The following is a 12,869-nucleotide window of genomic DNA, read 5'->3' as shown; positions in this document are numbered from 1 at the left end:
AATGCTTAAAACACCTATTTTATTTTTTATATCCAAGGTTGTTGTGGGGGTTTTTGTTGTTCTTGTTTTCTTCATTTTATAGCAGTGGAAATGAGACAGATGTTACCCATTGCTGTTCTTAATAAGCAGCTTCAGCTGCTGAGATTTTATTCTTATGACTGAAATACTAGTTTTAATGAATGTTTTGAATTCTTGGTGATCTCTGTGCTGGAGAGGTGGGAACTGGTGAATATCCCCATGCTTTAAGGAAGTGCAGTCTGGTAGGATTACTTTAAATTCAGAAAATGCTTTTTTAAGACTTGTAATACAAAGTGGAAGTTGTATAAAGACCCTAAGTAACTTTTGTTACTGATGACATATATCTGTATGAGTATATGACAAATTAAGAAATAATTGTTTCCTTTCTGTTATAAAGAATTTTGTTTCTTTACATACAGATTATGAATTCAGTCATTCCACAGTTATACAACTAAGTTTTGCATCAGAAAGAATGATTTATCTTTCACTGAATAAAGAGTATGTAGAAGTGTTCTTGAAGCTATACTTGGCAAGGCACTTCTATTAAGTCTAGAAGTATTTTTACACTGCAATAATTTTGTTCTATGTACTGTAGATATGATCCTATTAAAATTTTTGTGCAGGAAGAATCAAACTATTATGGAAAATTGGAGGGAATAGTTAACATACTATATAGGATAAAATAAATTTGAGCCTCCTGAAAATAATAATTGGTAGTGCTTGTGTATTGAAGCAGTACATTGTCTATACCAAAAAGTTATGACTTTAACTTGACAGAGATATGATGAAAATACTTTCCAGCTAAAATCATAAGAGTTTATAGTAACTTGCAGGTACAATTAAATCTTTATATTTTCCTTGTTTTTTACACACATATATTTAATTTAACTCAAATAACTAAGCAGTCTCTTTTTTTTTTTTCTTTACACAGCAGATGGTACGTGAACAATACACTACAACAACACCAGGCACTAGCCTAGAGAGGCCAAAGAATGAATATGTCTACAAAATTGGAATTTATGGTTGGAGAAAGCGTTGCCTCTACCTGTTTGTTCTACTCCTGCTAATCATCCTAGTTGTGAATTTTTCTTTGACAATTTGGATTCTTAAAGTGATGTGGTTTTCTCCAGTAAGTGTGCTTATTAATTTTCCATTATTTTTATATTCTCTTCTTTTTCCTGCCTTATCTCTCCCCTTATTTCACATGCACATCAACCTCTCTGTGTGCTTGGTTCTTTCTTATTTCCCAATTGTAATTTGTACTTTGACTGATATATACATATGAATATATACTTATGTTCTATCTTTGAGTATGTATATCTGTAATGTCTGTATTAGTAATAACCATTTAAATTATTAAGGTTATCGGTACCTTTGATTGAAGTGGGTTCTAACCACCGTGAAGAATGTGTATTACTGTTGTCTCACACTCTGTTTAGTTTATAAATGCATGTGCTGTAATTTTTCTCTCATATGCTGGAATTCACTAGCGTTAAAAGATTGCTGGCTTTTTTCTTAGTTTCTGTCTCCTATTTATCAGCATCCAACATTGAACAATTAATTTGACCGAATAAATAAAGCTCAGAGGTAATTAATACCACTTCACACCTGAGGCTAAGCAGATGTATTATTCAGGAATAACTGTAATATTTTTCCACTGTCACATATATTTTAATATTTATAATGTAATTTTGTATGTAGTCGATTTAAGGGTAACCTACAGAAGTCTGCAAGATGGAGCTTTAGTCAGAATGCAATAAAATGCATCAATGAATATTGAAGCTGATGTGATTCATCCCTAACAGGCAGTTGTGATGCATAGATGATATGAATAGATTTCTTACAAGAAAAACAATAATAGTAAATCCTTACAGCTCTGCCCCTGCCATTGAAGAAAGAGTGTTGTGAAGAAAATCCCATTATCTGTCATTATTACTCCTCTGTCACTAAATAAAGGGCTTTTTATTTCTTAGAAGCATTTCTATATTCTACATTCTCTTGCTATAAAGAAAGTAGGTTAATTTTAAGTGCTACTTATGGATACATTACTGCTGCTTGAATTCCCCTCTAGTACCTTCCCCCACATAAATTCTTTTCAGCACTGTTACTGCCATACAGATTACAGTGTGGAATATCTTAGGTCACATATAATTTTTCTGTTAGGCAGTTCATATGAAGATGAGCAGTTAGTGCCTGTACATCATGAATCACAAAGTACACGAATAATTGTTGAAGTGGTTTTCTATGTGGCTGAGATTTATATTTTGTTAATAAGATTTTAAACTTATTTTCTGTTGCTTTGGATTCTCTGTCTGAAACTAGGTAATCTCTAGCATAGTCAGGACTAACAGAATAGCATCAGAAACCCCACTTTCAGGAACCACTACTTCCTACTAGGTACCTTTAAAGAAGGCACCAAATGTGTCAAACTTTTGAATGTCCTTATGCCATGGCAACGAGACCAGTGTAAAAACTGCTTAAGTAGGGCAAGCTTACATTCTTCTGATGGATGGACTATGTCTGCCATGGCTATAAAGTTCTTCCTAGTTCTCTGTCTAAGAATCTGTAATCCTAGCATATATCCAGTGAAACAGTGACTTAAATACACTGCCCTCCTTTGCGTGGGATAATTTAGAGAAATAGCAAACTTAGATCTAGTACAAGACTAGTAAAAGTACAAAGTACACATAGATGTCACAACCCTTGAGAAAAGTATGCGTGTTGTTATTAAGAACTGGGAAACTGTTTTAATAGGATGTGTCTGTTAACATGAGAAATAATTTAGAAGATATCAGAGTTAACATCCAAAGAAGTGCTGGTAGCATCTATGAAAGAGAATTGGGATAACAACGTGCCCAAAGCATAGAATTGTGATTGCAACATCATAGTCCCTTCCTGTGTCTAAAGAAATACTGTTTATAAAAATCAAGGGTGACAATCACAGAAGTTACCAATACTATGGTCAAATGCTTTTCCTGATGGAAATAAATGTTTTGGCTCCAAGTTTTGGTTAACTGTTTGTAAGAGTATATTGTCAGAATTTGATTTTTATGGTTCTTGAGTTCCACCCTTGTAAAGTATTTACCATCTAGGAAATCAGTTGATTAATAAATACCTTATTTATCTTAATTATTGTGAAGAGGTAGAATGTAACTCTGAAATATTATTCCTGTGTAGTCATCAGTTATATGGCAAATATTCATCTCTTAGATCTGATGATACTTATATATTTGTTAATTATGTATTCCAAGTATACTATGTAGAGATTATACTATTCATTATGCTTTGTTATAATAATAGGAATGCTATCCTAAAAGCTGAGAGATTAAGAATCCTAAGGAATTTGGGGCTGCAGCAGGAATAAGATGTTAGGAGTCCCGTGAGTAATTCTGAAGCGTCTGATAGTTCTGATAAGGAGGAATTCTAGCAGCCCTCACAAGGACAAACATGGCCAGATGAAAGCGGTCAGGATTTTTAGATAATGTCTAGGATAACTTCTGAATATAGATATTGGCTGAGTCAACTAAAGGTCACACACAACAGTCTGCTGCTCATGGGCAAGGTAGATGTATGGGGATGTGGTTATCAGTAGGGGTGTTATTGAAATGGTGGAATTTAAGATCCTGAAGGGAGTGAGGAAGGAGAATAGCAGGGTACAGACTCTAGACTTCAGTAGTGCTAGACATCATTTGTCTTCGGATCTGACATATGGAATACCAAGGGTAGAGGATGTGAAGGATAAAATTACTCATGAAAACTTACTGGTGGCTAAGGACTGTATCCTCCAAATGCAGGAACAATCTGTCCTGAAACTCAAGAAGATGAGCAGCCTTGCTTATCCAGAGAGTATAGCTTTGATGGTATTCCAATGCAAAAATCAGTATGGAAGAGCTGGCAGAAGGGACAGACTACCAAGAGGAAATTTGGAAATGTTGTCTAGGCAAGGAAATGTGTCAGGCTTCCTGTGTCAGCAAAGACAGAGCTTAGCTTTAGCTGAGACTTAAAAGCAACATTAAGATCTTTTTTTCTTACTTTAGTAGTAGAAGGCTGAATAGGGAAAATGTGTGTCTGCTACCAAATGAGACAGGTAAGTTAGTGACCACACACACAGACAAGGCTAAGGTATGCACTGCTTTCTTTACCTCAGTCTTCCAGGACAGCTTGGCCTACACAACTCAATGTGACTAGAAGGTCTGAATCCATGGATTCAGAAGAGTTAGGGAGACTGGGGAGATGTTTGTTGATTAGACAAAAGCAAGTGATGCAGTTGTCTGCTAAAAAACAAAAGCCAACAGGACAGTCTGAGGAATTACAAGTTGCTCAGTCCTCAGTTCCTTGGAAAATAAGGGAGTACATCCACTTAGAAAACATTTCAAGGTCCATGAAGGTGAAGTGGGTAACTTGAGAACAGTCAGCATGGATTTACTAAGGGTAAATGCTGACTAATCAATGTCATTACAATCTGTGACAAAATGTTTGCATTTATTGCGCTCTTCCAGTACCTGAAAGTACCTGAAAGAGAGCACTGGATGTCATTTACCTGACTTCAGCAAGGCTTTTGACAAAGCCTTTTTGACAAAGTACTGATGCTGGAAAGAACAAGCCCCAGCCTGAGACACCAGGCAGGAGGCAGCTCCATGAGGAAGGCCCTTGGGGTTGCTGGGCCACAAGCTGACCATGAGCCAGTGGCCGTCATAACAATAATTGCAACAAGTCCCAGGCTGTGTGAACAGGGGCAGAGCAAGAGACCAAGAGAAGTGATTATCCACCTTTACGTAGCAGTAATTACAGTGTACATATAATACCGCTTCCAGTTTTGAGGCCCCCAGTAGAAGAGTGATATTGACAAACTGATATTTTTCAAAGTTTTGTCTTGTGTTTGGCTATCTGATGTTGCCAGGAAACTCATTAACATTTCTTATGCTTCTGAAGAACAATAAATAAATGCTTCACAGGAAACTCTAATTTAGTTTCCTCTTTCATATTGTTAATTTTAATTGATAAAAATGACTGTAGTTTTAAAATGATTCACCAACTTTCAGCTTGTAACATGCTAATTTCAAGGCCATCACTAGATTCTGTCACTTGAGATTAAAGTTCATCCTTGTGAACACTATCAAATTAGAAAATACTTAACTAGAAAAATACTGAATATATTAACTGTATGAATATTTCGTACTCTCCTTGTTCTTTTCCATGTCCTTACTGTGGTATAGCCTATAGGAGTGGTCATTTTTCAGTCTTTCTAATTAAAGCTTTTAATTTATAGGGAATAATTGCATTTTTACTGGATTAGAGATAGCACACAGTGTAACTATCAGATGATTATGTTATTCACTTTGGAGACAGAGATTTTTGTTGTAGCTTCTGCTCTAATTAATATTTAATGAATTTATATGAAGAACAATCTAGAAAAAGAAAACATAAGCTTAAATGTACTATGAAGTTTTTGTTAGATTATATAGATTTCTGGAAGAAGATCTGAGAACAGACTTTCCCAGGGAAAGGAGGGATTAAAATGTGGAAGAGTAGCAACCCAGTTAAGTTCTGCAACCACGTGTTCTTATGTAAACAGTCATCACTGCCATTCTTTATCCATAGAGACTTTACTTGTAAGATGATCATTTTCAATGGCCATCACATTTAATCGTATGGATATTAAGATGTCTAGTTCTGTGGCACAAATGAGTAAGACTTTTGAAGATCTATAATTTGAAATTAGATTCTCAAATTATATGAATATCTAAATATCTCCCATAATAATTGGCCAACATACCAGTTCTGCGTTGACTTGACTCCAGAAGGCTGTGCGACTGGGAAACAATTTAGAAAATTGGACAGTGTTGAGCTAATCTGAATAACATTTTATGCGATACTTGTAGCTTTATAGAGATTAGATGCTTAGCAGGAGGCATTAACAGAAACTATTTGGCTTATTAGTTTGTTGTGTAACTGATATGATTTAACAGCTATAATCTTTTACTTGTACTACTGCAGAGGATTTCTGTGATGGGTGTTTTTTTTTTTTCCTTTTCATATTTTCTCTTCCAATATCTTTATATTCCTTAGGTAAAACAAGGCTCATGAGACTGATTTCACATTTTCTCCTAATATAATCACCTTCAGCTGCCCTATCCTTTTGTCACATATAGAATTGTTATCATAGTATTCTCAAACTCAAACTCAAGTGTGAACTCCATCTGAATGGAGGATCACCATCTCTGATGTAACAGGACATCTTTTTCAGAAACCACACATTAATTCAATTATGAAATCAGGCAGACAGGTCTTCAGAGCTTTATCTTCACTGTGAGTTAAACGTGACCTGAATCTGCACTCAATATAATGTTCTTCTGCCATCCATGTTAAACATGACCTGAGTCTGAGTCACTAATGAGGAGAAAGTCAAGACCGAATACTAGGGCTTACATCAATCTGTGGATCACCTTATGACAGGAGCAAACTGTACATAGATGCCAAGCACTCAATAGCAGTTCATCAAGATGTATTCTGATTGTGTCTCTTGCTTTATTTATTGCAGGGGATTTGAACCGGATGATCTTTAAAGGTTTCTTCCAACTCAAAAGACTCTGTGATTCTATGATTCTAAATTTTAACCTGATCCTTTATCTGCACTTCAGGTGGACATACTGACAGTTGGAATTGGGACATCTCTGTACTTGTTGACTACAAAGTGGTCTTCCACTTTGCCAATCTTTTCAATTCTCATGTACAATTAATAATCACCGTAGACAAAGTATTAAATTTGATTTTTAAATTTATTTTGTAAAGTTTTCCATAAGGCAGTGTCAATTTATTTACATTCAAAAGTAGGAGGAAATATTGAAGAGGTAACTTTATATAATCCTACTAAGCAATAACTTTGCATATACATTAGTTGGTAGATAATGATACAGGTCTAGATCACAGGATCATAGAATTGTAGAATGGCTTGGGTTGGAAGGACCCCAGGGATCATCAGGTTCCAACCCCCTGGCATAGGCCGGGCCACCAACCTTTTATATATAATTTTATAGCGTTTTTAACATAGAGCGATGCTGTAGCTCACCTCTACTGTGTCTATTGTGATTTCACACACTCACCATCTATGACTATTACAAGTAGTTTGAAACACATTAACTTATTGTGTAATTAAATAACTATTTAAACAACAATTTAAGCACTTTATAAATTCAGGCACTAAAGGACAGTATTCCTTAAGGAAATATGAAAAATATGAAACTAAGAATATGATGAAGAAAGGAGATTTCTAACTGAAAATCAAATAACACTGACAGCGTGACTTACTAGACTGTGCAATAGCATGTCCAATTAAATTGTGGGTGACCAATCAATTGGAACGTTTAAAACTAGACTAGACAGCAATAAAAGTGTACAATAAAGAACAATATCTTCCACAGCAATAATTCTTCCTCACTGCAAAGACATACGCTAATGAATCTGAACAGCTTTCCTATCATTAAAAATGTATGCTTCACTGAATTAGTTGCCATTTTGAAGATGCTACATTTTTAATAGTCAAGTAAAATAAAAAATATTTAATTATTCACAAATCCTAATCCTATTTTTACTGAAAACTTCTCATATCAGAACACCAATATTCTGTAGTTTCCACCCTGAACAATCCTGAAGGGTTCCATTTTGCCGTTTTTCAATTAAGTTAGATATAATTTGCCTCCAACTGAACTGCAGTTATTCTCACTGTCTCTATAAGATAGTGAATATCTAATTATTTTATGGAAAAAGTAATAGCTGAAAAAAATAAGAAACCTATTGCAGAAAATCAGTAATCCAAGAACTCTGAACTTCTCCGTAGTGTGATCTGTAGTTTTGATTAATCTAAATTGTACTATGAGTCAGATCATCTGTATGTAAAAGAGTGTGGAAGAATAGTTGCTAAAATTAAAATAAATCTAAGTTTAATGTATGTTTACCATTATTGGATTAATTCATAATACAAATTAAGATTTTTTAAAATCTGATCTTAGTGTACATGCAAATTTAGGAGGTCTAAATAGGTGAAATCATGAGAGCTTGATTTCAACTATTGATGCTGCTTCACTAATTTTAGGGGAGATTTAAATGAGACTTTGACAAACCCTCTACCAAAGAAATAGCAGAAGTTCTGGTCTCTCCGCCTGGCATATCTTCTTTCTTGAGCCATGACACAATTAGTAACTTTTAACGTCCAACTGCCATTTCCTTACATGTATTTTTGCTCCCAAGAGCAGTCGACAATATTCTGCTGTAGGGAATAGTGATGATGACTAATAGGCCTGCTGGCAGTTGCAATTCACGGAGCTCATGAGTGACATTACAAAAGTCCATGAAACTTTATATATGTTTTTTTTTTTTTCCTCCTAGTTCTGTCAGCTGACTTCACTACAGAGGTTAACCCTTCTTAAAGTCTTTTTTGTATCTTTAGATAGTCGTATACTCAACAACACTGTTACAGAGATTCACATAATCAGTGAAGATTTACAATAATATTTCTTAGAAAATGTGAGATGATGCAGAATGGTTGAAGACACTGATGCAAACAAAATATTAAATCAGGGACTTCCAGAGAACCTCCACTGGGACAAAGCCATTGAAGCACAAAGAAGCACACATCTATTCTCCACTCAGTACCCAAAGTGTCAAACCCAGCCTACTGAAATAGCTGTGAGGTGGAGAAATTGGACAAATTGGTTAAATTTCTATTTTTGTGCTCTTCATACAAATAATTTCATGCATGAAATCAAAATCCTGCCATCAAATCAGAAAAATGCAGTTTCTCAGTTGCTTCTTTTCAATATGGGATTCAGGAAGTGTCAGTTTTGAGTCCAACACTAAACGAGCTGGGCCTACTGAGCTCCAGTGGAAATTGGTAAGACAGAAAAGTAATTACTGTTCTCAAACAGTGTATCCCTCTGTTTGTTTACATTATCGATGGATCCCAATCTTTGTTTATGTTGTTTATATGTCAAGTTCCGCTTTCTCTGTTGTCTATCTTACTGGTACTCACAGCTAATGCATTCACTACATTTCTGCAATGCTTGGCATACAGTGGGTGCTCCATTAAGACTGGGAACTTTTTGCAACAAAAGATTAGAAAAGAGCAATAGATATTATCTAACAATCAGTTTTCCACATGAATATCCCCATTTGGTAAGGTTAGAATTAGAAATCTATTTACCTAACTGTACAGATCTGCCTGCAGGACAATTTGAGGAGTACTAAAAATGAATCATACTTCTGGGATTCCATTGTTTTATTGATTCTCCCTGTAATCCTCAACAGAAACTGTGTAATTTACAGGTTTTTTTAAAGAGGATGAATACATAGGAAACAAAGTCAGAACAGAATGTGTCATTCTTCAGAATCATACATAGCCTTTGGCTAAGTTGTACTTTCTTTTTTCCTGATATTCATTAAAAAGAAAAGCAGTGGTTTCCTTGATACCTTTAGAATCATAGAATTGTAGAATCATCTAGGTTGGAAAAGACCCACAGAATCACTCAGTCCAACCATCCACCCATCACCAATACCTCTCATTAAACCATGTCCCTCAACACAACATCCAAACATTCCTTGAACACCTCCAGGGTTGGTGACTCCACCACCTCCCTGGGCAGTCCATTCCAATGACTGACCACTATTTCAGAGTAGTATTTCCTAATGTCCAGCCTGAATCTCCCCTGGTGTAGCTTGAAGCCATTCCCTCTAGTCCTACCACAAGTAACAAGAGAGAAGAGGCCAACCCCCAGCTCACAACAATCTCCGTTCAGGTAGTTGTAGAGAGCAATAAGGTATCCCCTGAGCCTCCTCTTCTCCAGACTGAACAACTCCAGCTCCTTCAGCCACTCCTCATAAGGCCTGTGCCAGACCCCATGTCTTTGAAAATGTCTTTTCACGTGTCTCCGAAGATATTTTGAGTGTAATAAAGGTTTTACTCTGTTTGTACAAATCCCCAAATCTTTAAACTCTGGAAGTACATGACCACTCCTACAATTTGTTCCATTCCTGTTTTCCAATTGCTTATTTGCTAGCTTTAAGAAGTCTGCCTTTCATAAATGGAAAACCTTTATGTTCTTGGCTCTTCAAAGTTTAATACAAGTTCTTCACACCTTGTTCTTCATTAATTAACAAACATTTACATTACCTGTTTTGTCCATTTTTTTGTAGCTCTGATTAGTTGTCCTCCACTTTTATTAAGGATAACATCTCCATACATATGCTATGTACATCTCACAATGTTCTCATATGTTTGAAAGAAATTACTTTTTTTTATAGCTTTTGAAATTTCTCCCAGTTAAAAAGCTTGCCTGTCCCTCATTTCCAACTCAAACAAAATGATCCTGAGAATTCATATTTCTCCACACTTAAAATAGCCTCATATGTGCCTGTTTGCTACACTTTCCTAAATACTTATTTCTTTATATATATGGTTGTGGGGAAAATGTATTCAATAACAAATAAATATAATTCAAATAATACAGTCAGGATGTAAACAAAGTACTCATTAACTGTGTTGGGATATACGTGAGCTGTCATGAAACTTTCCCTTGACTTTTTATTTTGAAACATTGGCTTCACAGGTGCAAAACAGATACATTCTTTTCAAAATTTTCTTAATTCATCTTTAATGAAAATTGATGGAAAAAAAAAAAAAGAGTGTTGTATCTTTGTAAGCGTGTGATCGGATCATACAGAGTAAGGCAGGGATTTGTACCACTTGTCAAAAAAATTCTAAATATTACTAAAAGAGAATTGCAAAAAGCTCTCATATTTCAACTTCATACTTCATTTCTTTGTCATTACTATTATTTTTTTGACATATGATATAATTAATATATGCAGTATACATCTTACATTATATTATTAATTCATAACATTTAGCTGTATTAATGCTGCTGTGGTAAAGGAGGTATTATTGTCAGTTCCACACTAGGATTTACTATGATACAGAAAATTGAAAAAGAAGTAGATTCCCACTGTGCTCTATAGGAACTACAGAAATTTTCTTATCAATAATGTCATTGGAGAACCATTATAGAAGGCGGTTTTATTTTATATAATATATATATATATATATATATGGTTTGGGCTGTTATTAGAGATTAATTATTTTTAGTTGCAGCCATTGCCATTTATATGAGTATGTAATTTTAAATTCTTCATTATAGATGCAAGGCAAAACATGAGATAAAATATTTAATTCATTCATTTTACACGGTTTTCAACGGGACTTCTTAAGAGATGTGCCATCACTTTGTCCTTTTCTCATCTCACATTTTTGTCATCCCGACTCTTTAGACAGCAGATTCTGTCAGGCTGGAGATGTCTGACACTGTGTACTTGGCCCCAGAGATGATTTGTCCCCTAGTACAAATGGTAGGATTACATTATTGAATAAATCCAAAGTCTCTGTAATCACATATACCATGCAAATATCCCTTATTCATCAGAGATACTCAAGAAATGTATTATTCAGAAAAAAAGGAAAGAAAAAAAAAAAAAGAAAAAAGAAAAGAAAAAAAAAATCTTTGACAAGCTTTACAAATAGAAGAAATCTAATTCCTTTTCTTTGGCTAAGCTTCATGATTGTAAATGTTATAATTATAGATTAATTAGCCGATTTATAGCAAACTCCATTCCCGAATAAATATGCATAACAGCAGCATGTATTTCTAAAGTTGACTAAATCAGTCACAGAGAATATAATGCCAGATGTAATGGGATTTTTATTAGCAATTATCCAGCTTTCAACTGTCTGTCTGAAGTGAAGAACTTGGTCCTTTCTAAGAAAGAAAATGAAGCTGGACCTGAAACTGTTTTGAGAAGCTGTTTTTTCCCCTCTTGGGCAATACTTGTTGTAGATAATATACTTATTTCAGAAGGACTGCTATTCTACATGTCACTACAGAAAATTATCTCGAAAGTCTGCATCATAAATATTATTTCTATTTTATAAGAAGTAAAAATGTTTCTGGCATCTTCCATAGCCATTTACTTACAAAACTCTTGAGCTCTGAGTGACCATTTACTTTTCTAGATCATGATATACTGGAATATTACCAGCTGTCATTCTAAGCATGTTTGAAAATTGTATTTCAATCTTTATCCAGCTCTTTGTGGGTCAGGTGGGATTAACTTCTGTACCAAGAATGCTTGCTGTTGCTAACTGCTCCAATTTGACCAGTATTCTTGACAGAAAAGACTCCACTGTCATCCGAGAACAAAAGTTGGATAACCTTTTGTATCTGAGCTCAGGAAACAGAGTCCTTGCAAAAGAAAATGAGATGAGGCATCCGTAATGTTATTATACCAAGCACGTACTTAGCACGAAAATAGATATTGTAAGTCAAACAGAGAGTTTCATCAGATTCATTACCAATCCTGTTTTTGCTGATTGCTGTTTAACAATCTCTACCCACAGACCTATTATCTCAATGAAACAGTGCAGTCTTGTTTGCAAAGCAAGTTCTCTAAATAGTAATAGCTACAAGAAATACTGCAGTGAAAGCTGGATCTATAAAGCCATTAATTGAGCTACCTTTGGGGCACAACAAATGGTGTTTCAGTTCGAACTTGCCAAGGTCTTTCCCTGGGTTGACCTAAACATACAATATAAGTATCCAGTAAGTAAGAAAAAGTATTTATCAATCTGCTTTGAACTGAATAATATTATTGGCAGCAAAAGTATGTGTGGACTTTTTGTTAAGAAAACATGGAATATACGGGAAGCTGAACTGAAGCCTGAGACAAGAAATACTTAAATTTGAGATGAGTGTATGTTAGAACAGATGTTTGATTTAATTTAAAGATTTTATTGTTTCAGCCATCCT

At 34.9% G+C, this 12,869-nt stretch overlaps 1 protein-coding gene across 4 annotated transcripts in view; it reads left to right on the top strand.

The window, feature by feature from the left end:
- The window catches only part of SGCG (sarcoglycan gamma), a 109,281-nt gene that overhangs the window by 52,132 nt on the left and 44,280 nt on the right, over positions 1-12,869 (top strand). For 2 of the 4 annotated variants that reach the window (XM_072339958.1, XM_072339977.1), the window contains one exon: positions 950-1,147. In XM_072339958.1, coding sequence (XP_072196059.1) covers positions 953-1,147 — 195 coding nt within the window. In that variant the 5' untranslated portion in view covers positions 950-952. The remainder of the gene's footprint in view (positions 1-949; positions 1,148-12,869) is intronic. The other 2 variants (XM_072339968.1, XM_072339987.1) reach the window with 1 other exon arrangement.

This window comes from Excalfactoria chinensis, chromosome 1 (genome assembly GCF_039878825.1).
Source record: "Excalfactoria chinensis isolate bCotChi1 chromosome 1, bCotChi1.hap2, whole genome shotgun sequence".
Taxonomy (NCBI): Eukaryota; Metazoa; Chordata; class Aves; order Galliformes; family Phasianidae; genus Excalfactoria; species Excalfactoria chinensis.
This window is presented reverse-complemented; position numbering and strand designations above follow the sequence as displayed.